The sequence below is a fragment of the Oncorhynchus mykiss genome, chromosome 21 (assembly GCF_057628025.1).
Source record: "Oncorhynchus mykiss isolate SJ-2025 chromosome 21, ASM5762802v1, whole genome shotgun sequence".
Lineage (NCBI taxonomy): Eukaryota > Metazoa > Chordata > Actinopteri > Salmoniformes > Salmonidae > Oncorhynchus > Oncorhynchus mykiss.
In genome coordinates this window covers 27693229-27720871 of record NC_143042.1, presented here as the reverse complement: position 1 = coordinate 27720871, position 27643 = coordinate 27693229, and the positions used below count along the sequence as shown (strand labels likewise).

General features: G+C 40.8%; 1 protein-coding gene across 24 annotated transcripts in view; it reads left to right on the top strand.

The window, feature by feature from the left end:
* The window catches only part of LOC110500291 (lysine-specific demethylase 5A), a 76826-nt gene that overhangs the window by 43607 nt on the left and 5576 nt on the right, over positions 1–27643 (top strand). For 16 of the 24 annotated variants that reach the window (XM_090214331.1, XM_090214337.1, XM_021577596.3 and 13 more), the window contains 6 exons: positions 10858–11014; positions 18409–18588; positions 18902–19465; positions 26238–26396; positions 26712–26840; positions 27316–27460. In XM_090214331.1, the coding sequence (XP_090070457.1) occupies positions 10858–11014; positions 18409–18588; positions 18902–19465; positions 26238–26396; positions 26712–26840; positions 27316–27460 (1334 nt within the window). The remainder of the gene's footprint in view (positions 1–10857; positions 11015–18408; positions 18589–18901; positions 19466–26237; positions 26397–26711; positions 26841–27315; positions 27461–27643) is intronic. The other 8 variants (XM_090214333.1, XM_090214340.1, XM_090214327.1 and 5 more) reach the window with 1 other exon arrangement.

The following is a 27643-nucleotide window of genomic DNA, read 5'->3' as shown; positions in this document are numbered from 1 at the left end:
AATTACAACAATACTGAATTAACACTTATTTTAACTTAATATAATATATCAATAAAATCAATTTAGCCTCAAGTAAATAATGAAACATGTTCAATTTCGTTTAAATAATGCGAAAGCAAAGTTTTGGAGAAGAAAATAAGTGCAATATGTGCTATGTAAGAAAGCTAACGTTTCAGTTCCTCGCTCAGAACATGAGAACATATGAAAGCTGGTGGTTCCTTTTAACATGAGTCTTCAATATTCCCAGGTAAGAAGTTTTAGGTTGTAGTTATTATAGGAATTATAGGACTATTTCCCTCTATTCCATTTGTATTTCATTAACCTTTGACTATTAGATGTTCTAAAAGGCACTTAAATATTGCCAGTGTAACAGTATAGCTTCCGTCCCTCTCCTCGCTCCTCTCTGGGCTCGAATCAGCAACACAACGACAACAGCTACCATCGAAGCAGCGTTACCCATGCAGAGCAAGGGGAACAACTACTAGAAGTCTCAGAGCGAGTGACGTTTGAAACGCTATTAGCGTGCGCTAATTAGCTATCCATTTCACTTCGGTTACACCAGCCTCATCTCGGGAGTTGATAGGCTTGAAGTCATAAACAGCGCTAGGCTTGACGCACAACAAAGAGCTCCTGGAAAAATGCTCTAAAGTGCAATTTGAATGAATGCTTCTGCCTACCACCGCTCAGTCAGATACTTAGATACTTGTATGCTTGTATGCTCAGTCAGATTATATGCAACGCAGGACACGCTAGATAATATCTAGTAATATCATCAACCATGTGTAGTTAACTAGTGATTATGATTGATAGTTTTTATTAAATAAGTTTAATGCTTACTAGCAACTTACTTTGGCTTACTGCATTCGCGTAACAGGCAGGCTCCTTGTGGAGTGCAACGAGAGAGAGGCAGGTTGTTATTGTGTTGGACTAGTTAACTGAAATTGGAACCTAACCCTGGCCCCGATATGCAATGTCTCAAAACCCCCTTTGATTTTAAATCAAGATCTGGTTTTGGTATTTTTAATTTAAGTCAAAAATTGATGGGGTTAGGATTTGGGCTAAATCAACTGATACTGATGTAATTGTGTTTTCTGAAACCTGGCTCAGCAAGTCTGTTTTTGATAAAGATATTTGGATAAGTGGTTGCAATGTTTATCAGGTTAAGAAAGGTGGGGGTGTGGCTATTTATGTAAAATCTAAATTCCATGTAAGTGTGGCAAAGTCTGAAACTATTTGTAAACAGTTGTAATTTCTTGCTTTGAATATTGAGGTTTCAAAGGGCCTCTCTATAACTGCGATTGGCTGTTATAGACCCCCCTCTGCTCTCGGTGATGCATTTTCTTCTTTGTCGCATCTTATGTTCTTTACAGTGAAATGATCTTGATTGGTGATCTCAACTGGTGTTGGTTAAAGCCGTGTCTGATTTAAAAATGTTTTGTAATTCTATGAATCTTACCCAGTTGATTAACTCACCCACTCTCCCAAATCTTAAATGCCCAGATAAATCTAACCTGATTGATTTGCTATTGACAAATGTTCCACATAAATATTCTGCGGTTGGTGTTTTTTGTAATGATTTAAGTGACCATTGTGCTGTTGCTGTTAGAAATACTAAGGTTCTAAAGACAAACCCACGTTTTATTCGTAAGAGACATTTGAAGTGTTTTAATGAACTGGCTTTCTTTCATGATTAGTTTTTTGACTGGAGCAAGATTGAGCTTATCCCTGATGTGGAAACTGCCTGGAAATTCTTTCATGATGGTTTTCCCCAAATAGTAAACAAACATGCCCCATTCTGCAGGTTCAGGGTTAAAGGGCGGGATAATCCATGGTTTTCTTCTGAGGGGTCTTGTATTATTCACGACCGTAATCTAGCCTGGGTTAAAGCAAGGAAATCATGTTCTGATGCCGATTGGCTTATTTTTAGGCAGTTACGAAACAAGTGTTATTTTCTTCTCAGGAAGGCCAAGTCTGAATATGTTATGTCTGTTACCACTGATAACCTGAATGACCCTAAAAAGTTTTGGAAGGTCTTAAGTCTATTTCTGGTAACAGTAATGTTATTGAATTACCGTCATGTGTTTTGAAGGACTCTGTTACTATATATGACAACTGAAATGCTGAATTGTTTCAATGAGCACTTTGTATCATCTGGTAGGCTGTTTGATTCAGTGTCCTCTGTCTCTGTATAACCCTGTGTGCATGAACCAGTGAGAGCTGGTCAAACTTTTAGCTTTTTGCCATTCTCAGTGCAGGTTGTACATAAAGCCCTGAAATCCTTAGATCAGAGAGAGCCTGCAGGTCCTGATCTTTTGGATCCCTGCTTTTTAAATCTGGCAGCTGATTTCATAGCTGAACCACTTACATCTCTGTTCAATCTAACCATGGAATGTGATGAAATTCCAAAGATCTGGATATCAGCATTTGTCCTACCACTTTTAACCTGTCTAGGACACACGTTGCGCTAACGGAACCCTCCCCCCAACATTCCGCTGAAAAGGCGGAATGAAATATTCAACTTTCACACATTAACAAGTCCAATACAACAAATGAAAGATAAACATCTTGTTAATCTACCCATCGTGTCCGATTTCTAAAGTGTTTTACAGCGAAAACACAACATACAGTGGCGCAAAAAGGTATTTAGTCAGCCAACAATTGTGCAAAAAAGATGACAGCCCTGTAATTTTCATCATAGGTACACTTCAACTATGACAGACAAAATGAGAAAATCGCATTGTAGGATTTTTAAAGAATTTATTTGCAAATTATGGTGGAAAATAAGTATTTGGTCACCTACAAACAAGCAAGATTTCTGGCTCTCACAGACCTGTAACTTCTTCTTTAAGAGGCTCCTCTGTCCTCCACTCGTTACCTGTATTAATGGCACCTGTTTGAACTTGTTATCAGTATAAAAGACACCTGTCCACAACCTCAAACAGTCACACTCCAAACTCCACTATGGCCAAGACCAAAGAGCTGTCAAAGGACACCAGAAACAAAATTGTAGACCTGCACCAGGCTGGGAAGACTGAATCTGCAATAGGTAAGCAGCTTGGTTTGAAGAAATCAACTGTGGGAGCAACTATTAGAAAATGGAAGACATACAAGACCACTGATAATCTCCCTCGATCTGGGGCTCCACGCAAGATCTCACCCCGTGGGGTCAAAATTATCACAAGAACGGTGAGCAAAAATCCCAGAACCACACGGGGGGACCTAGTGAATGACCTGCAGAGAGCTGGGACCAAAGTAACAAAGCCTACCATCAGCAAGGGCATTGAAGATGAAACGTGGCTGGGTCTTTCAGCATGACAATGATCCCAAACACACCGTCCCGGCAATGGAGTGGCTTCGTAAGAAGCATTTCAAGGTCCTGGAGTGGCCTAGCCAGTCTCCAGATCTCAACCCCGTAGACAATCTTTGGAGGGAGTTGAAAGTCTGTGTTGCCCAGCAACAGCCCCAAAACATCATTGCTCTGGAGGATTGGGCCAAAATACCAGCAACAGGGTGTGAAAACCTTGTGAAGACTTACATAAAACGTTTGACTTCTGTCATTGCCAACAAAGGGTATATAACAAAGTATTGAGGAACTTTTGTTATTGACCAAATACTTATTTTCCACCATAATTTGCAAATAAATTCATTAAAAATCCTATTTTCTGGATTTTTTTTTTCTCATTTTGTCTGTCATAGTTGAAGTGAACCTATGATGAAAATTACAGGCCTCTCTCATCTTTTTAAGTGGGAGAACTTGCACAATTGGTGGCTGACTAAATACTTTTTTGCTCCACTGTATATTTGTCAGATCACCACCAAATCCAAAAAACACACAGCCATTTTTCCCAGCCAAAGATAGTCACAAAAGCAGAATTAGAGATAAAATGAATCACTAACCTTTGATAATCTTCATCAGATGACACTCATAGGACACCATGTTACACAATACATTTATGTTTTGTTCGATAATGTGCATATTTATATCCACAAATCTCGGTTTACATTGGCGCCATGTTCAGAAATGCCTCCAAAATATCTGGAGTAATTACAGAGAGCTTCGTCAAATAACAGAAATACTAATCAAAACTTTGACGAAAGATACATGTTTTACATATAATTAAAGATACACTGGTTCTTAATGCAACCGCTGTGTCAGATGTAAAATAAACTTTAGTAAAAAGCACACCATGCAATAATCTGAGACGGCACTCAAATATAAATAACATTTCTCCTCCATGTTGGAGTCAACAGAAATACGAAATTACATCATAAATATTCCATTTGATTATCTTCATCAGAATGCAATGCCAGGAATCCTATTTCCACAATACATTTTTTTTTTGTTCGATAATGTCCATTACTTATGTCAAATTAGCAACTTTAGCTAGCATGTGTAGTACATGTGTCCAAACACTGGTGCAAGTGAAGGCAAACGTCGGACGAAAACTTCAAAAAGTTAAATTACAAGTCGAATAAACTGGTCAAACTTAGTAGAGAATCAATCTTCAGGATGTTGTTATCATATGTATCCAATAACGCTCCAACCGGAGCATTTCTTCATGTCTGTATAAGTAATGGCACACATTGCCATTCCATGACTAGTGCGCGTGACCAGGAACCGGCCCCACATCACACTTGAGGCTTCATTCCATGTTTTACTGACTATTGACATCTAGTGGAAGGCGTATGAAGTGCAAACAGATCCATAAATTACAGGGAATTGAATAGGCGATGACTTTCACATTGACCCTTTTCAGAATTCTCACTTCCTGTTTGGAAGTTTGCCTGCCATATGAGTTATGTTATACTCACAGACATAATTCAAACAGGTTTAGAAACTTCAGCGTGTTTTCTATCCAATAATAATAATAATACTAATATGCATATATTATCATCTGGGACAGAGTAGGAGGCCCTTCAATTTGGGCACCAATTCATCCAAAAGTGAAAATGCTGCCCCCTATCCCTAAAAATTGAAAAGGGGGAGATCCAACTCTTTTAAATAATTATAGGCCAATCTCAAAGCTGTCACCCCTGGTGAAAATACTTGAAACCCTTGTAAGTGAACAGCTAAAAGAGTTGTTATTTACTAACTCTATTTTATCAATGTACCAATGGGTCTTCAGGAAGAAGCATAGCACAATTACAGCAGCCATGAAGGTTTTAAATGATATCGCTGAAGCCATTGACAAACAGCACTGTGTCACTTTTTATTGATTTCTCTAAGGCTTTTGATACAGTTGATCATGCTATACTAAGGCAGAGATTGTCGAGTGTAGGTCTTTCGGAGCGTGCAGTTGCATGGTTTGATAACTATCTGTCTGATAGAACTCAGTGCACTCAATTTGGTGGGCTTATGTCTGTGAAATTGTCTGTCTTGAATGGTGTGCCCCAAGGCTCTGTACTTGGTCCTCTCTTATTCACTATTTATATAAATGATTTAGACATAAATGTCAAATGCACAACTTCATTTTTATGCTGATACTGTTATTTACTGTTGTGCCTCGTCTCTTACAAAAGCTTTCCAGAACATGCAAACTGCTTTTTATACGGTTCAAAATACCTTGTGTCAATTGAAGCTTATCCTCAATACTGGGAACTAATGCAAGAAATAGACCTCTGAACCTTTCACCTGTCAGGGCAAGAGATTGAGGTTGTAACCTCATATAAATATATTGGAATTTTAATTGATGACGGCCTCTCTTTTAAATTGCATATTCAACAACTTACAAAAAAAATGAAGCTGAAATTGGGATTTTATTTTTGGAATAAGGCCTGTTTTTCTTTTGAAGCCAGAAGGAGGCTAGTATCAGCTACATTTATGGCTTTACTAGACTATGGGGATATTTTATACATTAATGCTTCCGCTCAGTGTTTGAGATCAATTGACACTCTTTACTATGGCACTTTGAGATTTATTTTAAACTGCAAAACCCTTACGCACCACTGCACTTTGAATACCAGGGTTGGCTGGCCTTCTCTAGTCACTCGTAGGCTCAGTCACTGGTATACTTTTATTTACAAAGCCATTGGGGTTTACTACCTTTTTTATTTGTGCATTTTTATTGTTAAAAAATGTGGTGGGTACTCTCTTCGTATGCTGGACTTTATCCTGCTAACTGTTCCAAATGTCCGAACTGAATTTGGTAAAAGGGCTTTTATGTACTCTGCGCCATCGTCTTGGAACACCTTACAAAATACTTTTAAACTGGAAGAACTTGTCCCGATTGGTGTTTTTAAATCACTGATGAAGGATTTTGAGGCTGATTCCCTGACCTGTCAATGTTTTTAATTTGCTGTGATATACTCTTGTGAATTCAATGGGTTTTACAAGATTACTTGTAGTTTTTCTGTTGCCTGTCTGTAATTTTTTTGTAATGACTTGGTGCTGCCTATCTTGGCCAGGGTGCTCTTGAAAAAGAGATTTTAATCTCAATGAGCCCTTCCTGGTTAAATAAAGATGAAATAAATCCCCCGAGCTGACAAGGTGAAAATCTGTTGTTCTGCCCCTGAAAGAGGCAGTTAACCCACCGTTCCTAGGCCGTCATTTGAAATAAGAATGTGTTCTTAACTGACTTGCCTAGTTAAATAAAGGTGTGTGTGTGTATATATATATATATATTTTTTTAATCGGCGCCCAAAAATACCGATTTCCGATTGTTATGAGAACTTGAAATCGGCCCTAATTAATCGGCCATTACGATTAATCGGTCGACCTCTGATTTACACTACCATTCAAAAGTTTGGGTTCACTTAGAAATGCCCTTGTTTTCCATGAAAACATATATGAAATGAGTTGCAAAATGAATAGGAAATATAGTCAAGATGTTGGCAAGGTTATAAATAATGATTTTTAATTGATATAATAGTGTCCTTCAAACTTTGCTTTCATCAAAGAATCCTCCGTTTGCAGCAATTTCAGCCTTGCAGACCTTTGGCATTCTAGTTGTCAAATTTGTTGAAGTAATCTGAGGAGATTTCTCCCCATGCTTCCTGAAGCACCTCCCACAAATTCGATTAGCTTGATGGGCACTTCTTACGATCAAGCTGCTCCCACAACAGGGTTGAGATCCGGTGACTGTTCTGGCCACTCCATAATAGACAGAATAGCAGCTGACTGTGACTGCTTCTTCCCTAAATAGTTATTGTGTAGTTTGGAGCGGTTGTCCTGTTGTAGGAGGAAATTGGCTCCAATTAAGCGCCATCCACAGGTTATGGCATTGCGTTGCAAAATGTAGTGATAGCCTTCTTCAAGATCCCTTTTACCCTGTACAAATCTCCCACTTTACCACCACCAAAGCACCCCCAGACGTCACATTGCCTCCACCATGCTTGACAGATGGTGTCTTGCACTCCTCTAGCATCTTCATTGTTTTCTGCGTCTCACAAATGTTCTACTTTGTGATCCCAACACCTTAACTTAGATTTGTCAGAGCATGACACTTTTTTCCTATCTTCCTCTGTCCAGTGTCTGTTATTTTGCCCATCTTAATATTTTATTTTTATTGGCCAGTCTGAGATATGGCTTTTTCTTTGCAACTCTGCCTAGAAGGCCAGCATCCCGGAGTCGCCTCTTTACTGTTGACATTGAGACTGGTGTTTTGCGGGAACTATTTTATCAAGCTGCCAGTTGAGGACTTGTGAGCCGTCTGTTTCTCAAACGAGAGACACTAATGTACTTGTCCTCTTGCTCAGTTGTGCACCGGGCCTCCCACTCTTTCTATTCTGGTTAGAGCCAGTTTGCGCTGTTCTGTGAAGGGAGAAGTACACAGCGTTGTACTCCGCCCTCCATGGACTAGCCTTTGTTTCTCAGAACAAGAATAGACTGAGTTTCAGAAGAAAGTTCTATGTTTCTGGGCATTTTGAGCCTGTAATCGAAGCCCCAAACGCTGATGCTCCAGATACTCAACTAGTCTAAAGAAGGCCAGTTTTATTTCTTCTTTAATCAGGACAACAGTTTTCAGCTGTGCTAACATAATTGCATAAAGGTTTTCTAATGATCAATTAGTCTTTTAAAATGATAAACTTGAATTAACTAACACAACGTGCCATTGGAGTGATGGTTTCTGATAATGGGCCTCTGTACTCCTATGTAGATATTCCATAAAATCTGTTTCCAGCTACAACATTAACAATGTCTACACTGTATTTCTGATCAATTTGAAATTTTAATGGGCAAAAAATGTGCTTTTCTTTCAAAAACAAGGACATTTCTAAGTCACCCCAAACTTTTGGACAGTAGTGTACATATGAGATGAGTAATGTGAGATATGTAATATCTACATTCTTAAAAGGGCATTATTAAAGTGGCCAATGATATTAAGTCTGTAGGTTGGCAGCCGCCTCTGTGCTCGGTCTGGCTGTTTAACAATCTGATGGCCTTGAGATTGAAAAACAGCTTCTATTGCTCTGTCCCAGCTTTGATGCACCTGTACTGACCTTGCCGTCTGGATGGAAGTGGGGTGAACAGGTAGTGGCTCGGGTGGTTATTGTCCTTGATAATCTTTTTTACCTTCCGGTGACATGTGTTGTAGGTGTCCGGGAGGGCAGGTAGTTTGTCCCAGGAGATGTGTTGTGCAGACTCGCACTACCCTCTGGAGAGCCCTGCTATTGTGGGTGGTGCAGTTGCCGTACCAGGCTGTGATACAGCCCGATAGGAAGCTCCCGATTGTGCATCTGTAAAAGTTTGTCACGGTTTTGGGTGACAAGCCCAAAAAATGTCAGCCTCTTGAGGTTGAAGAGGTGCTGTTGCACCTTCTTCACCACACTGACTGTGTGCGTGGACCATTTCAGTTTCTCTGTGATGTGTACGCCGAGGAACTTAACTTTCCTCCTTCTCCACTACTGTCGATGTGGATATGGGGGATGCTCCCTCCGCGATTTCCTGAAGTCCACAATCATCTCTTTTTGTTTTGCTGACATTGAGTGAGAGGTTATTTTCCTCACACCGCCCTCCAAGTGCCCTCACCACCTCCCTGTAGGCTGTCTCGTCGTTGTTGGTAATCAGGTCTACCACTGTAGTGTCGTCTGCAAACCTGATGATTCAGTTGGAGGCGTGCTTCGCTACGCAGTCGTGGGTGAACAGGGAGTACAGGAGAGGGCTGGGAACACACCCTTGTGGTGCCCCAGTGTTGAGGATCAGCGGAGTGGATATGTTGTTTCCTACCTTCACCACCTGGGGGCGGACTATCAGGAAGTCCAGGATCCAGTTGCACAGGGTGGGGTCGAGACCCAGGTTCTCGAGCTTAATGATGAGTTTGGAGGGTACTATGGTGTTGAGTGCTGAGCTATAGTCAATGAACAGCATTCTTACATAGGTATTCCGCTTGTCCAGATGGGATAGGGCAGTGTTCAGTGTGATGGCGATTGCATCGTCTGTGGACTTATTGGGGCTGTAAGCAAATTCTAGTGGTGTGAAAAGTAGGGTGGAAGTGATCATGATGAAAGAAGTGAGTGGTACACTCATAGTCATTTAGTTCACTTAGCGTTCTTGGCCACCATTGTTCCTGTTCCCATCTTGAAGCATTTGGGGACAAGAGACTGGTCTGCGCATGCTCTGAGGATGCGGCTAGGGATGTGGTCTGGGCCGGCTGCCTTGCGAGAGTTAACACATTTTCATGTTTTACTCACGTAGGAGTGCCCACAGTCTTTGGTAGCGGGCTGTGTCGGTGGCACTGTATTGTCTTCAAAGCGTGCAACAAAGTCATTTTAATTTGTCTGGGAGCAAGACGTCGATGTCCACGACGGGGCTTGCTTTTTTTTTGTATCCGTGATTGTGAACCCTGCACATACATCTCGTGTTTTAGGCATTGAATTGCAACTCCACTTCGTCTCTATACGGACTCTTTGCTTGTTTTATTGCCTTACGCAGGGACTAACTACGCTGTTTGTATTCAGCTATTTTTCCAGTCGCCTTGCCATGATTAAATGCGGTACGTGTCTTCATTTTTGCGCGAATGTTGCCATCAATCCACAGTTTCTGGTTCGGGAAGGTTTTAATAGTCACAGTGGGTATAACATCTCTTATACACTTCCTTATAAACTCGCTCACCGAGGCTACCCAGAACATATCCCAGTCCATGTGATTAAAGCAATCTTGAAGCGTGGAATCCGATTGGTCAGACCAGCGTTGAATAGACCTAAGCACGGGTGCTTCCCAATGGATTCATGGTCAGATTTGCAAAAAGGAGGGCGGGGAAGGGCCTTGTATGTATTACGGAAGTTAGTGTAGCGGTGATCGAGTATGTTACTCACTTGTGTACTGCAATCGATATGCTGATAGAATTTAGGTAGCCTTGTTCTCAGCTTTGTTAAAATCCCCAGCAACAATAAATGCAGCCTCAGAATATATGTTTTCCAGTTTGCATAAAGTCCAGTGAAGTTCCTTTTTGGTCGTCTTGGTATCTGCTTGTGGGGGGATGTACACGGCTGTTACGATAACCGAGGATTTCTCTTGGGAGATAATACGGTTGGCATTTGATTGAGGATTTCGAGGTTAGGTGAACAAAAGGACTTGAATTCCTGTAAGTTGTTACAATTACACCATGACTCGTTAATCATGAACCATACACCCAATAATACATATCAATACATATATATCTCTCGTTTACAGCATATGCCTTTAGCTTTGGTGTTATATGCTTGGGTCGTGTTAAATAGGTTACACCTTCGCAAAAATGTTGGGCAAATCGGTCTTCTTACTGGACAAGTTCAGGTAGTACCACTTGGTTTCAAAAGGTTTTATCCCTTCTGAACGTGACCCAATTCCTGTTTAGCATATTGCATCAAAGGATGCCTGTAGCTGTGAGATGATGAATTTCTCTAAATCCATTATTTCTTGTCGCTTTCCTCCCCCAGGCCTCGGCACAGCATGCTAACCCTGGAGAGCATCATGATAGAGGCCAGGAACATACCAGCCTACCTGCCCAACGTCCTGGCCCTCCGAGAGGCTCTGCACAAGGCCAAGGAGTGGAGTGCCAAGGTGGATGCCATTCAGGTAGTGTCGCGTCGCACGGTAATTACTAAGTATAGATTCAATTTGTGATGTATATAGATGTAGCTACAGGATATACGGGCATCTCTCAATATTTGTCTTTGATGTGCTCAGCTCTGTTTATACGCAACGGAATGGCCTGCTCATTTGTTAGAAGCTTACATTAGCTATGTTTCCATCAATTTGTCGAAAGATTTTCAAGCGGGGGCATCCCTAGTGGCACTGCAGTCGCAGTTCTTGAGGCCTCACTACAGCCCCGGGTTTGATCCTAGACTGCGTCACAGCTGGCCGTGACAGGGAGAACCATGAGGCGGCACACAATTGGCCCAGTATCGTCGGGTTTAGGGGAGGGTTTGGCCGGCCGGGATTTCCTTGTCCCATCGCACTCTAGCGACTGACGTCGGTCGCCAGCTGTACGAAGTCCGTACAGGAGTTGCAGCGATGAGACAAGACTGTAAACTACCAATTGGGTATCACGGAATTGGGGGACGACGACTAATATTCTAATATTGGAACACCAAAATATATGCACATTTTACCAGCAAAGGTCTGTTTCCAGCAAACTGAAACTGCTTAATGACGTAGTGCAAATAAAAAGCACAACTTTTCATTCACAGTTGAAGTCGGAAGTTTACACACACCTTAGCCAAATACATTTAAACTCCGTTTTTCACAATTCCTAACATTTAATCCTAGTAAAAATTCCCTGTCTTAGGTCAGTTAGGATCACCACTTTATTTTAAGAATGTGAAATGTCAGAATAAGAGTAGAGTGATTCATTTCAGCTTTCATTTCTTTCATCACATTCCCAGTGGGTCAGAAGTTTCCCACAATAAGTTGGGTGAATTTTGGCCCATTTCTCCTGACCGAGCTGGTGTAACTGAGTCAGGTTTGTAGGCCTCCTTGCTCATACACGCTTTTTCAGTTCTGCCCACACATTTTCAATAGGATTGAGGTCAGGGCTTTGTGATGGCCACTCCAATACCTTGACTTTGTTGTCCTTAAGCCATTTTGCCACAACTTTGGAAGTAAGCTTGGGGTCATTGTCCATTTGGAAGACCCATTTGCGATCAAGCTTTAACTTCATGACTGAAGTCTTGAGATGTAGCTTCACGAAATCCACATAATTTTCCTACCTCGTGACGCCATCTATTTTGTGAAGTGCACCAGTCCCTCCTGCAGCAAAGCACCCCCACAACATGATGCTGACACCCCGTGATTCACGGTTGGGATGGTGTTCTTCGGCTTGCAAGCCTCCCCCTTTTTCCTCCAAACATAGCGATGGTCATTATGGCCAAACAGTTCTATTTTTGTTTCATCAGACCAGAGGACAATTCTCCAAAAAGTATGGTCTTCGTCCCCATGTGCAGTGGCAAACCGTAGTCTGGCTTTTTTTATGGCGTTTTTGGAGCAGTGGCTTTTTCCTTGCTGAGTGACCTTTCAGGTTATGTCGATGTAGGACTCATTTTACTGTGGATATAGATACCTTTGTACCTGTTTCCTCCAGCATCTTCAAGGTCCTTTGCTGCTGTTCTGGGATTGATTTGCATTTTTCGCACCATAGTACGTTCATCTCTAGGAGACAGAACGCGTCTCCTTCCTGAGCGGTATGAACGCTGCATGGTACCATGGGGTTTATACTGTGTACTATTGTTTGTACAGATTAACGTGGTACATTCAGGTGTTTGGAATTTGCTACCAAGGATGAACCAGACTTGTGGAGGTCTACAATTGAATCCTACAGACGAAGAACCATATGTGACAGTTTTTCCATTTTAAGATAATCAGTTATTTTTATATTATTAGTGTGTACCACATTAGGTGTTTTATGGTTGACAAATAATTCACCATACCCATATCTTCCAACAACAATTGATATTTTTTGTTATTTCAAAAAATACTTTTTTTATTGCCGTTTTAATTTTTAGAATGTGGAAGAACAGTATATCTCCAGTGATGATTTCAGTTTGTTTAAGAACAGTATATGTGACATTTTGCTTGACTCCTGTAAGATGTCCTTTTTTAACACCTGATATGATGTTTTAAGTACTTTCAAGTACAGATGCCCTTCATGTAAATAACTTAAATGCAATATGTAGTTAATTCATTTGTATAGAGGTTCATTTAAAGGTGGTCTATCAACTTTAGCACTGATGACTTTTCTTAAAAGTTGAGTCATGAAATCTTAGTCTCATTTAAAATGAAGCCCTCAATGTGAATAACTACAAAAATAGAATACAATTAAATGATTTCAATCAAAACAAGCACAACTTGTAAATATCAAATATGGATCAATGTGATGTACCAATATGCAGGTCCCTAAGGTCAATATTACAAAACGTTCAGAAAACCATTCTCTTTGCATTTAACACTATGATCAGCAATTAAGTTTTGAATTGCGTTAAACCCATGCTAAAGGCAAGAAATGTCCTTCTGTGCTGAGGTGACAGCAGTAAATAAGTATTAACTGCTTAGAGTTAATGCTAAATGTGGTGACAGAGAGACGTACTGTATATTGTAATGAATTAAAAAATGTGAAACAAGATCAAATGAATACTCTCATACTGTATGTGATGACTTATTTGTTTTTAATTCATTCAGATTAAAAAAGGTTCACATGATCACACACAAAATAATTCAACAGAACACATTGTACATAACATTTTCTACACTAGGAACAACATCTTAAAATTAAATTAATTCAATATATTGTGCTGGTTCAAATCATACACAAATTGATTCACATAGAAAACACCTACTATACATTTAATTTCCTACAATAGGGGTGACATGTCTTCTGAAATGTATTCAGATTCAACACACTATACAGGTTCAGGGGATCATAAACTGACAGAAAAAAACGGTTAATTATGTAGCTTGGTTTAACAACAAATTATTCACTCTGCAGTGATTTATAAAAATATTTTATTGTTAGAATAACATGTTGCATGTTGATGGGATGTTAGTGAACTATTCTCTGTGCAATACCTGTGACTTTTAACCACCTCACTGAGGTGATCTGTAGTCCAGCTGGTCGCTTGAGGACAGAATCAGGGAGGTGCCTGAAGTCTTCACATTGCATCCTCATCACCTTGAATGGTTTTGCTGGTTGTGCTTCAAGTATCATCAGCAACAAATTCAGATCAGGGCTGAAGTATTCTGTGTACATCCCCCTTCATCCGAGAGTAGTGGTTCTGGGTTCTTGGGAAAGATAGAATGTGCTCCTTTGACGCCCTCTTTCACTGTAGTATGTATCCGATGTGGCCTGTAAAGGAGACAACAAGATGTTGTTAAACTTGTATTCTCTCAATGGTCTAGGGACCTGCCTTAGAGTGCAACTGTGTCGCTATAACCGGGGTACAAATCCCGGTCACGCCATTGCCGTTTGTGGCCGTAGGGTCCTGTAGGGCGGCGAGAATTAGGCCAGTGCTGTCCGGTGGGAGGGGGAAGGTAATTGGCACTCAGTCCTCAATGCTCAGGTGGTAGTTGGACAGTTTAGTTACCATTTTGTTTAAAAGTAATAAACATTTGTATATTTTTGTTTCAGAATTCGCTATTCATCCACATATTCATCACGCCATTGCCGTTTGTGGCCGTAGGGTCCTGTAGGGCGGCGAGAATTAGGCCAGTGCTGTCCGGTGGGAGGGGGAAGGTAATTGGCACTCAGTCCTCAATGCTCAGGTGGTAGTTGGACAGTTTAGTTACCATTTTGTTTAAAAGTAATAAACATTTGTATATTTTTGTTTCAGAATTCGCTATTCATCCATTCGATACTCTATGTTAATGTTTAGAAGATTGTTTGTACTGATATAGCGAAATAATCCAGGCTGGAATCCATAGCGCATTACCTATTGCTATGCTTCCCTCTTCCATCTTCTAAAGGAGACCTAGCCTCAGTAGCCTGATCTGGAGACCTTGCAACCTCACCTGCCTCAGCTAACTTTTCCTGAATTACCTGACAAAAACAATTACATTTCAATTAGCAGGTTATTAAAAACTAGTACAGAGAATACAATATGTTTGTAATTGATATTCATATAGACATTAATTCATATTTTCACTTGCCTGAAGACGGCTGTTGGTTAGCTGGAACATAGACATGAAAGTGACCCTGCACACATTCAATCTCTGGCCTGCTTGCTGTACATGGTATTTGAAGGTTTGTTTCCGTCGTTTGTTCTCCTCAGGTTTACGTCTCCGTTTCACCTCATGCTGCAATAAAAATTGACAATGATGAATTCAGAATTTAATATACTGTAGCACATTCAGGATATTGCTTGATCAGGACCTCCATCTTTCACACACTCCCAATCTATACACAGAATGAGTTTATATTGCACCATTGTGTAACATTGCACTTTTAGAGTTAACGTTAATGTACGTATCATTACTGTCAAAGTTAAACTATGCAAGTGTTCAATATAGCTATTATAATAATAGGCGTTTTGTCTTATTTCTAACCTGTTCTAAGCCAGAGAGAATCAACGCTTGTTGTTTCTCGTATGGGACCGTGTAGAAACTGTTGAACAGATGCAGCTTGCGCTCATCAGTCAACTTTCCACAATCCTTTCTGCACGTCGTGGAACACGCTCTTCCCTGCAGGATACAGTTTAACTAGCTAGCTACTGTAGCCATGTCGAATCATCCGGTGGATGGAGAAAAAGTTTCTTCTATAATCTAGCAATAACATTTGTAACGATAATGTATGAGTTAGTAGCCAATGAACTTTAGCTAATATGTTTTCTCTATAGTTACAAATTAGACAACCCAGAACATACATGTTAGTTACTGTACTCTATAGCTAGCTAGCTTGATTGTTTGATATACGGTTCTTCCACATACCTCTTTTGGACAGCTTTTCCCTGTTTTCTTCTTGACCCTTACGATTTGTATAGGGTTTTCCCGCATCCCGTAAGATCTTCCTTTGCCTGTCTTTCCATTCTTTTAGTTTTGTTTTACGTTTCTTTCCCACATTTCTGCGATTTTCATCAGCAACAGAAAGGTTGTGCGCTTGTCCGTCCATTCTGAGTGGTGCACATAAACGGTTATTCCACGAGAGCCTATTTTTAAATTTAAAATGATTGTTAATTAGTGCGTGGAAAGCTTGTGAAACCGGTTCACTATAGAAAAAGGGTGTCCAATAATGATTTTTCATGTATATCTCTTCTTTTTTTTTTATGTCACATATATGGTTCTTCATCTGTAGGATTCAATTATATTTCTGAGGTCTTGGCTGATTTATTTAGATTTTCCCATAGTGTCAAGCAAAGAGGCACTGAGTTTGAAGGTAGGCCTTGAAATACATCCACAGGTACACCTCCAATTGACTCAAATGATGTCAATTAGCCTATCAGAAGCTTCAAAAGCCATGACACAATTTTCTGAAATTTTCCAAGCTGTTTAAAGGCACAGTCATCTTAGTGAATGTTAACTTCTGACCCACTGGAATTGTGATACAGTGAAATAATCTGTCTGTAAACAATTGTTGGAAGAATTACTTGTCATGCACTAAGTAGATGTCCTAACCGACTTGCCAAAACTATAGTTTGTTAACCTCTAGTGACACCCCATCCCGGATCCGGGAGCGTAATCATCGACTGACACTAATTAGCATAACGCAACGGACATAAATATTACTAGAAAATTTCCCTAGTCATGAGAATCACAAGTGAAACATATTGAGACACAGCTAAGCCTTTTGTTAATCAGCCTGTCATCTCAGATTTTCAAAATATGCTTACAGCCAAAGCTAGACAAGCATTTGTGTAAGTTTATCGATAGCCTAGCATAGCATTTTGTCCAGCTAGCAGCAGGTAACTTGGTCGCGGAAATCAGAAAAGCAATCAAATTAAATTGTTTACCTTTGATGAGCTTCAGACTCCCAGTTAGATAGCAAATGTTCCTTTTTTCCAGAAAAAAAAATGTTGTAGGTGAAATAGCTCCGTTTGTTCCGACCGGAAATTGCGGTGACGACAACGGCGAAAAATATTCCAAATTAGCTCAATAATATAGACAGAAACATGGCAAATTTGTTTATAATCAACCCTCAAGGTGTTTTTCAAATATCTATTCAATAATATATCCACCGGGACAATTGGTTTTTCAGTAGGACCGATTGGAAAAATGGCTACCTCCTGTAGTTTATGCGAGAATCACTCTGAGAGCCATCAGGTGACCACTTACACAATGTAGCCGATTACGGGTATTCTTCAACATAAAGGCGTAAAACTATGTCACAATGCTGTAGACACCTTGGGGAATACGTAGAAAAAGTAATCTGGTTGATAGCCCATTCACTGCTCAATAAGGACGCATTGGAACGCAGAGCTTTCAAAACATGAGGCACTTCCGGATTGGATTTTTCTCAGGCTTTCGCCTGCAATATCAGTTCTGTTATACTCACAAACAATATTTTGACAGTTTTGGAAACTTTAGAGTGTTTTCTATCCTAAGCTGCCAATTATATGCATATTCTAGCATCTTGTCCTGACAAAATATCCCGTTTACTTTGGGAACGTTGTTTTTCAAAAAATGAAAATACTGCCCCCTAGTCACGAGGTTTTAACAAGAAATTTGTGGAGTGGTTGAAAAACGAGTTTTAATGAATCCAACCTAACTGTATGTGAACTTCCGACTTCAACTGTACCTAATAAAAAATCAGATCTGCGATGTGTTCCCATCCCAATTTTTAACGCTGTCAATGGTTTTGCCACAAAGTCTGAGAGAAACAGCAAATGTGCCCCATCTGTTTTTTTGGCACGTGCTCTCTTGTCAACAGCTCGCAGATACAGAGCAGAGGGTAGGCTTTATGATGAGGTTATGGATAAGAGCGAGATCATTTTTATTTATTGACAGCCAAGCTCAGATCATGCCACCAGCATAAAATTAAGACCCTCAATATTTATTGGAAAGAAGCATCAAGCTCATCACTGTGCACATTCACCACCCTCTGAAGTTCATTATTATTCTACAGATTAAATAAATTAACTGTGCAGTGTGCATAATTTTCCAAGTCATAGTGGGAGGACCACAGAACCATATTATTTACTGTGACAGCATTTCCACTGAATTTGTCCCATTTTTATTTATTTTACAGACAAAACAATTATCCCGTCTAGTGTATTTATGTTCTGTCGACATTTGCAAAGTTTACAGGCAATGATACTGTTTCCATCAGGCCTGTCGTGAGTTTTACATTTTTTATCCAACCGGAAATTGACTTTCATTTAAATAGTTGGTTGGGAACATGGTTATTGTTACTAGATAGGTTTGTCATTTATCTTGTTGTCAGAACATGAATGATACATGTGAATGGGAACGGTCATACTGTGCGATGCATTACTTATTTAAAAAAACAATTGATGATAATAATTAATTTCCTTGTATGTTTCCCCCATATGTCTCACTCCCTTCAGTGTGGCAGTAACTATGCATACCTGGAGCAGCTGGAGAGCCTGCTGGCGAGGGGTCGCTCCATCCCCGTCCGGCTGGACCCCCTGCCCCAGGTCGAATCCCAGGTGGCCTCAGCCCGCGCCTGGAGGGAGAGGACTGCACGCACCTTCCTCAAGAAGAACTCAACCTACACCCTGCTACAGGTAAGAAATAATACCCTGAGTTGGGTTGTACCTAGGCATTGGGAAATCATGGATGAGTATGTCGCTGTGATGGTGGGTTGAAATATTTTTCTAACCAAGCAGCCCTTTCAGACTATGCTGACCCCAGAGTGCAATATGATATATTTGCTTAAGCTATGTAGAATGGTGCAGAAGTTGGCGGACCACCATATGCAGATTGTTGTGAATTCCATCTGTCTATACTGTAGGTAGAATAGGACCAATATTATCATAGGACTAGTAGTTAGATAGCATGTGTGCTAATCTCTATTCTCTGTGTGTTGTCTCTCCTTAGGTCCTTAGTCCGCATGTAGATATTGGTATCTACGGCAACAGCAAGAGCAAACGCAGACGAGTCAAGGAGCTCCTTGAGAAGGAGAGGGGTCTGGACCTGGAGGGTCTCGGCGACCTTGACGAGAGTTATGAAGATGCTTGTGACCCGGCCATCGTCGTAGCGGCATTCAAATCCAAGGAGCAGAAAGAAGTTGAGGCCATCCACTCCCTCCGAGCTGCCAACCTGGCTAAGATGGCCATGTCTGACCGCATCGAGGAGGTCAAGTTCTGTCTGTGTCGTAAAACTGCCAGTGGGTTTATGTTGCAGTGTGAACTGTGCAAGGACTGGTTCCACGGAGCCTGCGTGCCATTACCGAAAGCGGGCTCACAGAAGAAGCTCATGGTCTCGGCCGGGAGCCAAGGCAACAGCAAGGAGGCCAAATTCCTGTGCCCGTTATGCCAGCGGTCACGTCGCCCGCGTCTGGAGACCATCCTGTCTCTCCTGGTGTCCCTCCAGAAGCTGCCGGTGCGTCTGCCTGAAGGGGAGGCCCTACAGTGCCTGACGGAGAGGGCCATGGGCTGGCAGGTAGGCAGTTGTGGAAAAAGTATTCAGTTGTTATACTTGAGTAAAAGTAAAGATGCCTTAATAGAAAATGACTCAAGTAAAAGTGAGTCACCCAGTAAAATACTACTTGATTAAAAGTCTGAAAGTATTTCATTTGACATTTAAAAGTTTTAGACACCTGCTCATTCAAGCATTTTCTTTATTTTTACTAGTTTCTGCATTGTAGAATAATAGTGAAGACATCAAAACTATGAAATAACACATATGTAATCATGTAGTGGCAGGGTAGCCTAGTGGTTAGTGTTGGACTAGTAACTGGAAGGTTAGCTGACAAGGTACAAATCTGTCGTTCTGCCCCTGAATAGGCTGTTAACCCACTGTTCTGAGGCCGTCATTGAAAATAAGAATTTGTTCTTAAAACCTCTTGCAGCTCCCCCCCCTACTTTGTGCAATTTCTGCCTGAAGACATACCCAAATCTAACAGCCTGTAGCTCAGGCACAGAACCAAGGATATGCATAATCTTGGTACCATTTGAAAGAAAACACTCTGAAGTTTGTGTAAATGTGAATTGAATGTAGGAGAATAACACACAATAGATCTGGTTTAGATAAAACAATGAAAAAAAACATGTTTTTTTCTTTTTGTATCGTCTTTAAAATGAACAAGATAAAACAAACATTCAGATAGGATGATGGGGACAATTTCAGTGGAAAATATAAGAGGGCAACAGTACTTGTGCAAAGTTTCAGAATGATAACTTCCAAAATGAGTGTGCTACATGACATTTATCATGAGGGCACCCAGGTGTCCCACACAAATAGCCCAAATGTACCCAAGTGGCCAAGTTAGTGAAGGTATACATTTTGAAACAAATAACTATATACAAAATGCCCAAATCTTATTCTAACAACCCCCCCCCCCCCCAAAGAAAAAGAAAAATATTGATTAAAAAAAAGATGGAAAAATGTAAATATATACATTTACAAAATAACATAGGTAACTATTTACAAACGTTCAATATTTGGATGACCCTCAGTCCTCTATCAAATCAAATCTATTTATATAGCCCCAGCCTAAAACCCCAAACAGCAAGCAATTCAGGTGTAGAAGCACGGTGGCTAGGAAAAACTCCCAAGAGGCAAAAACCTAGGAAGGAAGAGAGAGGAACTAGAGAGGAACCAGGCTATGAGGGGTGGCCAGTCCTCTTCTGGCTGTGCCGGGTGGAGATCAGTGGTTGTAGAGGGTGCAACAGGACAGCACCTCAAGAGTAAAAATGAACAGTTTAGGGTTCCATAGCCGCAGGCAGAACAGTTGAAACTGGAACAGCGGCAAGGCCAGGTGGACTGGGGACAGCAAGGAGTCATCATGCCAGGTAGTCCTGACGCATGGTCCTAGGGCTCAGGTCCTCCGAGAGAGAGAAAGAGAGAATTAGAGAGAGCATACTTAAATTCACACAGGACACCGGATAAGACTCCCATTCTGTGTTAGTGTCACTGTGAAAGAAAATGTTCAGTTAGAATAGTTTCACATATGAGCCCTGTATCAACAGGTATAATAAACAGATATATATAGAGAGTTGAAGGTTGAATATATTATTATTACCTGCTAGATCTACTGTCTCTTTTATATTATGACATTTCAGCTAGATCTACTGTCTCTATTATATTATATTACAACAGACCAGCTATATCTACTGTCTCCATTTCACTTTGGCCATTGTTGTGGTCCTGCCCTCTCCTCAACAGCCTCAAATAAGCTATTTCATGTGGGTTGGGGTGGGGCGGCAGACACGCATCTCGCATTTCATGACATTAAATGTTTATATACTGCTTCTAAAATAAATAAAAAATCACAAATAATATTTTATATTATTAATTTCAAACAAGGGCATTAGCATGATAAGAACTTACCAGTCCAAACCTCTCCTGTTAAAAAATATTCCTCCACAATCGCTAAATGAAGCGTCCTACAACAATCTCTGTCTCACCTTCCCAATCAATTTATTCTAAAGTTGTGTGTACATCTGTATATCTGAACTTAGATTTAACTTTCCCTGACTTAGTCACCATAATGATTGATAGATAAACAGCTGAATCTGCGCATTCACCAAACAAAGCAGTGCGTAATATGCGTAGCTTCTTCCAGGAATGAATATTCAATAGCGCATGACTCTCTTTAAGCTGGAGCTTACTACATGGGTTGGTCTTGCAACACATAAACATGGCGTATTGCCGTTTAGCCCAGCTCATTGGCTATCTACCCAGCTAGATTTCTAGACAATCAGTGGTCATTGGGTTAAAAGACAGTCAATCAATGAAACAACGGGCAAATCATTGGTGCACAATGATGTCATTACTTGTTGTCTTCAAATCGGTTTCTTTCAGTCAATATGTCCCGTGAAATGGCCCATCAGGTTTGATTGTGTTACAAACAAACCAGTTGATTGCAGTGAAACCAAACACGTCACGTCACGTTCTGTGTGGGTGATTTACCTGGAATGTGTCGTCGAAAATGGAATGAGACGGAATCCACTACACAAGCGGTTCACAAAATGTTTTGTGTTAAGTTTTTAAAGCCTATTTTATCAAACAAAAGATCATTCATTGTGTAACGATGAGCATTGGAAGTGCAAACAGACGAAGATCGTCAAAGGTAAATTATTTATTTTAATGCAGTTTGTGATTGTTACCCCTGTGCTGGTTAATTTATTTTTATTTTTAAGGGGCTCTATGCTCAGATAATCAAATCGCATCGTTTTTTAAATCTGACAACGCAGTTGGATTAGCAAGATTCTAGGCTTTCGATACATGTGAGACACTTGTATTTTCATGAATGTTTAATATGACTATTTATGTAGCAATCACCGTATGTTGTGGAATTTCAGCCAGCTAGCAGGTTCCGTGCGCAGAGAGGTTAACTCCCTTGCCAAGTTAAATAAAGGTTAAATAAATAAATAAATGTAGTAACCAAAGAAGTGTCAACCTGTCTGGTACAAGCTAGCGTCCCACCTCGACAACAGCCAGTGAAATTGCAGGGCGCCAAATTCAAAACAACAGAAATGCCATAATTCAAATTCCTCAAACATACAAGTATTATACACCATTTTAAAGATAAACTTCTTGTAAATCCAGCCACAGTGTCCGATTTCAAATAGGCTTTACGGCGAAAGCACACCAAACGATTATGTTAGGTCAGCACCTAGTCACAGAAAACCATACAGCCATTTTCCAGCCAGGGAGAGGGCTCACAAAAGTCAGAAATAGCGATTAAATTAATCACTAACATTTGATCTTCATCAGATGGCACTCAAAGGACTTCATGTTACACAATAAATGTGTGTTTTGTTCGATGAAGTTCATCTTTATGTCCAAAGACCTCATTTGAAATTGGTGCGTTATGTTAAGAAATGCATTGTCTCAAAACAAACATCTGGTGAAAGTGCAGAGAACCACATCAAATTACAGAAATACTCATAATAAACATTGATAAAAGATACAAGTGTTAAACATACAATTAAAGATAAACTTCTCCTTAATGCAACCGCTGTGTCAGATTTCAAAAAGGCTTTACGGCGAAAGCACACCAAACAATTATGTTAGGTCAGCGCCTAACCATAGAAAACCATACAGCCATTTTCCAACCAAGGAGAGGTGTCACAAAAGTCAGAAATAGCGTTAAAGTTAAAGTTAATCACTTACCTCTTCATCTGGTGGCACTCCCAGGTCTCCATGTTAGACAATAAATGTTTGTTTTGTTTGATAATGTCCCTCTTTATGACCAAAAACCTCCTTTTTGTTTGCGCGTTTAGTCCAGTAATTCAAATGCACAAGGCGCGGGCACAAGTCCAGACACATTATTATTATTTTTTTTAAGTACAATAAAAGTTAGCAGAAACATGTCAAACGATGTTTAAAATCAGTTCTCAGGTTGTTTTTGTCATAAATAATCTAATATTTAAACTGGACAAAAGCTTTGTCAATAGAAAAGGTAAACAAAGGCGGCTCCCGATCATGCGCTTGGCTCATGTCTGGAATTTTCCACTGTCCACTCATTGAAGGTGTATCTCCCTCAATTTTTCAGAGTAAAAGCCTGAAACAATGCCAAAAGACTGGCCACAAGTAGAGGAAGCCGCAGAGATCATGAACTGGGTCCTAAGTCTTTGTATGGTGGATAGGCTTTCAATGGAAAAACAGCCTTTCAAAATAATAGTACTTCCTGGTTGGATTTTCCTCAGGTTTTCGCCTGCCATATCAGTTCTGTTATGCTCACAGACATTATTTTAACAGTTTTGGTAACTTTAGAGTGTTTTATATCCAAATCCACTAATTATATGCATATCCTAGCTTATGGGCCTGAGTAGCAGGCAGTTTAATTTGGGCACGCTTTTCATCCGGAGGTGAAAATACCTCCCCCTTCCCAAGAGAGGTTAAACAAATCAAAATATATTTAATATTTTAGATTCTTCAAAGTAGCCTCCCTTTGCCTTGATGACAACTTTGCACACTCTTGGCATTCTCTCAACCAGCTTCATGAGGTAGTCACCTGGAATGCATTTCAATTAACAGGTGTGACTTCTTAAAAGTTCATTTGTGGAATTTCTTTCCTTAATGCATTTGAGCCAATCAGTTGTGTTGTGACAAGGTAGGGGGGGGGTGTACAGAAGATGACCCTATTTGGTAAAATAAAAAGTCCCTATGGCAAGAACAGCTCAAATAAGCAAAGAGAAATGACAGTCCATTACTTGAAGACAAGAAGGTCAGTCCATGTGGAAAATTTCAAGAACTTTGAAAGTTTCTTCAAGTGCAGTTTCAAAAATCATCAAGCACCATGATGAAACTGGCTCTCATGAGGACCGCCACAGGAATGGGAGACCTATGCTGCAGAGGACAAGTTCATTAGAGTTATCAGCCTCAGAAATTGCAGCCCAAATAAATGCTTCAGAGTTCAAGTAACAGACACATCAACTGTTCCGAGGAGACTGTGAATCAGGCCTTCGTGGTCGAATTGGTCTGGAGTCCAAATTGGAGATTTTTGGTTCCAACTGCCGTGTCTCTCACACTGCCGTGTGAGACGTGATCTGGGTGAAAGGATGATCTCTGAATGTGTATTTCCCATGTGAAGCATTTAGGAGGTGTTATGGTGTGGGGGTGCTTTCCTGGTGACACTGTCAGTTATTTATTTAAACCACTTAACCAGCATGGCTACCACAGCATTTTGCAGCGATATGCCATCCCATCTGGTTTGCACTTAGTGGGACTGTCCTTTTATTTTTCAATGACCCAACACATTTCCAGGCTGTTTAAAGGCTATTTGACCAAGAAGGAGCGTGATGGAGTGCCTCATCAGATGACCTGGCCTCCACAATCACCCGACTTCAACCCAATTGAGATGGTTTGGGATGAGTTGGACCACAGAGTGAAGGAAAAGCAGCCAGCAAGTACTCAGCATATGTGGGAACTCCTTCAAGACTGTTGGAAAATAATTCCAGTTGAAGCATGTCTAGAGAATGCCAAGAGTGTGCAAAGCTGTCATCAAGGCAAAGTGTGGCTATTTGAAGAATCTCAAATATAAAATATTTTTTGATTTAATACTTTTTTAGGTACTACATGATTCCATAGTTTTGATTTCTTCACTATTATTGTACAATGTAGAAAATAGCAAAAATAAAATACTAACCCTTGAATGAGTAGGTGTTCTAAAACCTTTGACGGGTAGTGTACTTAAGTATCAAAAGTATAAATTATTTCACTTTCCTTATATGAAGCAAACCAGACGGCATCATTTTCTTGTTTTTTTTGTTGTTATTTACCGATAGCCAGGGGCACACTCCAACTCATTTACAAAAAAGCATTTGTGTTTAGTGAGACTGCCAGATCAGAGGCAGTAGGGATGACAAGGGATGTTCTCTTGATAAGTGTGTGAATTGTACAATTTTCCTGTCCTGCTAATCATTCAACATGAAACAAGTACTTTTGGGTGTCAGGAGTAAAAAGTAGTGGTGCAAAGTACTTAAGTAAAAATACTTTAAAGTACATTTTAGTTGTTTGGGTTATCTGTACTTTACTGTTTATATTTTGGACAACTTTTACTTCACTACATTCCTAAAGCAAATAATGTACTTTTTACTCCATATATTTTGTGTTCAACACAAGTTTTCAGAATCAAATACAATTTTGCAAAACATAATAAGAAGAATAAGAAGTTGCAAGGGTGATTACATTATTATTATTTTTTGAATTTTACCCCTTTTTCTCCCCAATTTTGTGGTATCCAATTGTTGTAGTAGCTACTATCTTGTCTCATTGCTACAACTCCCGTACGGGCTCAGGAGAGACGAAGGCTGAATGTCATGCGTCCTCCGATACACAACCCAACCAGCCGTACTGCTTCTTAACACAGCGCGCATCCAACCCGGAAGCCAGCCGCACCAATGTGTCGGAGGCTACACCGTGCACCTGGCAACCTTGGCTAGCGCGCACTGCGACAGGAGTCGCTGGTGCGCGATGAGACAAGGAGATCCCTACCGACCAATCCCTCCCTAACCCGGACGACGCTAGGCCAATTGTGCGTCGCCCCACGGACCTCCCGGTCGCGGCCGGTTACGCCAGAGCCTGGGCGCGAACCCAGGGACTCTAATGGCACAGCTGGCGCTGCAGTACAGCGCCCTTAACCACTGCGCCACCCTGGAGGCCCCAAAAGCCACATATTCTGAGTCAAACAAAAGTCTTGTTTATTTAAACTCCTCTCTATTCATTAATGGAATCGATTAATCAAACTCCTCTCTACTTGCAGGACCGCGCCAGGCAGGCCCTGGCTACAAACGAGCTGTCCTCGGCCCTGGCCAAGCTGTCGGTGCTCAGTCAGAAGATGGTAGAACAGGCTGCCCGGGAGAAGACCGAGAAGATCATCAACGCCGAGCTGCAGAAGGCAGCCGCAAACCCTGACCTGCAGGTAAGAGATTACTGCTGCCATATGCTACTAAGAGCCATCCATGTATAGAGTTTGTAGGCGCTAACATGGCGTCCAGTGTAAAAGTTGGCCGTTATCTCTCTATATGGCTCTCGTGGCCAGTCATTCCTCTAAAGAAGATGCTCAGGGATAAGGTAAGTAAGATGAACAGACTGAAGTGTTTTTTTTCCAGGTCATCTCCTTCTCTTCCTTATTTGTTCAGTGCATTCGAGAGCGAAAAACAGAGATTGGTTCCAAGGTAGTGTTATTACTACTGATGAGAAGTAACAGAATGACTGTGATGTCTGTTCTCCATAGGGTCACATCCAGACGTTCCAGCAGGCAGGGTTCAGCAGGGCAGCGTCGCCACGCCAGTCTGTCGACTACGATGACGAGGAGACGGACTCTGACGAGGACATCAGGGAAACATATGGCTACGACATGAAGGTACTGTGGTGTGGCTTGTTAACTCGAAATTACACCACGACAAGGTTCCAGTTTAACAGCGTTTACTAAACCATATTAGCACACTACATGGTCGCCATTTCACTCAGGCCAGGTTCATCAACCCCGTGACTCCTGCGCAGGCGCACTAATAACAGAGTGATAGCCCGTAATAACAGAAATATAGGGATACTTCAAACATGAACTTAACATGGCCAATGGAGAGTTTTCTCAAGTATTCAAGTTTTAAATATCGAAAATACCTGTTGAATCAATTAAAATAAAACCAAATACTACTGTATAGCTGCTGATAACAAAGCCAGTAAAACATTGCTATTCAATATATCTCATGCAAAGACACAGCACTTAGCAAATCCTGCTTTTCTAGCATTGTCCTCACCTGCCCCACTTTCTCGCTGTCACTCGAGCTCTCTGCCTCTCGTGTGTGTGTGTGTGTGTGTGTGTGTGTGTGTGTCAGGACCCAGGTGAAGTGAAGCCGTACCTGTTTTGTGATGAGGAGATCCCTGTCAAGTCAGAGGAAGTAGTCAGTCACATGTGGCCCACCACCCCCTCTTTCTGCGCTGAACACGCCTACTCCTCTGCATCCAAGTCCTGCCCTCAGAGTAAGACATGGCATTATAATCTATGGCTACGCAAACTCTCTCTCCCTGTTATACTTAAAAATAGTAATTTATAAATGTGTCATTAATTTTATGTTCTGGAGTATTGTTTCCTTGTGTGTATTGTCTTTGGGACCTTATTTAGAAATGAGAATTTCAAGTTACTTACATTAAACTATACATGTA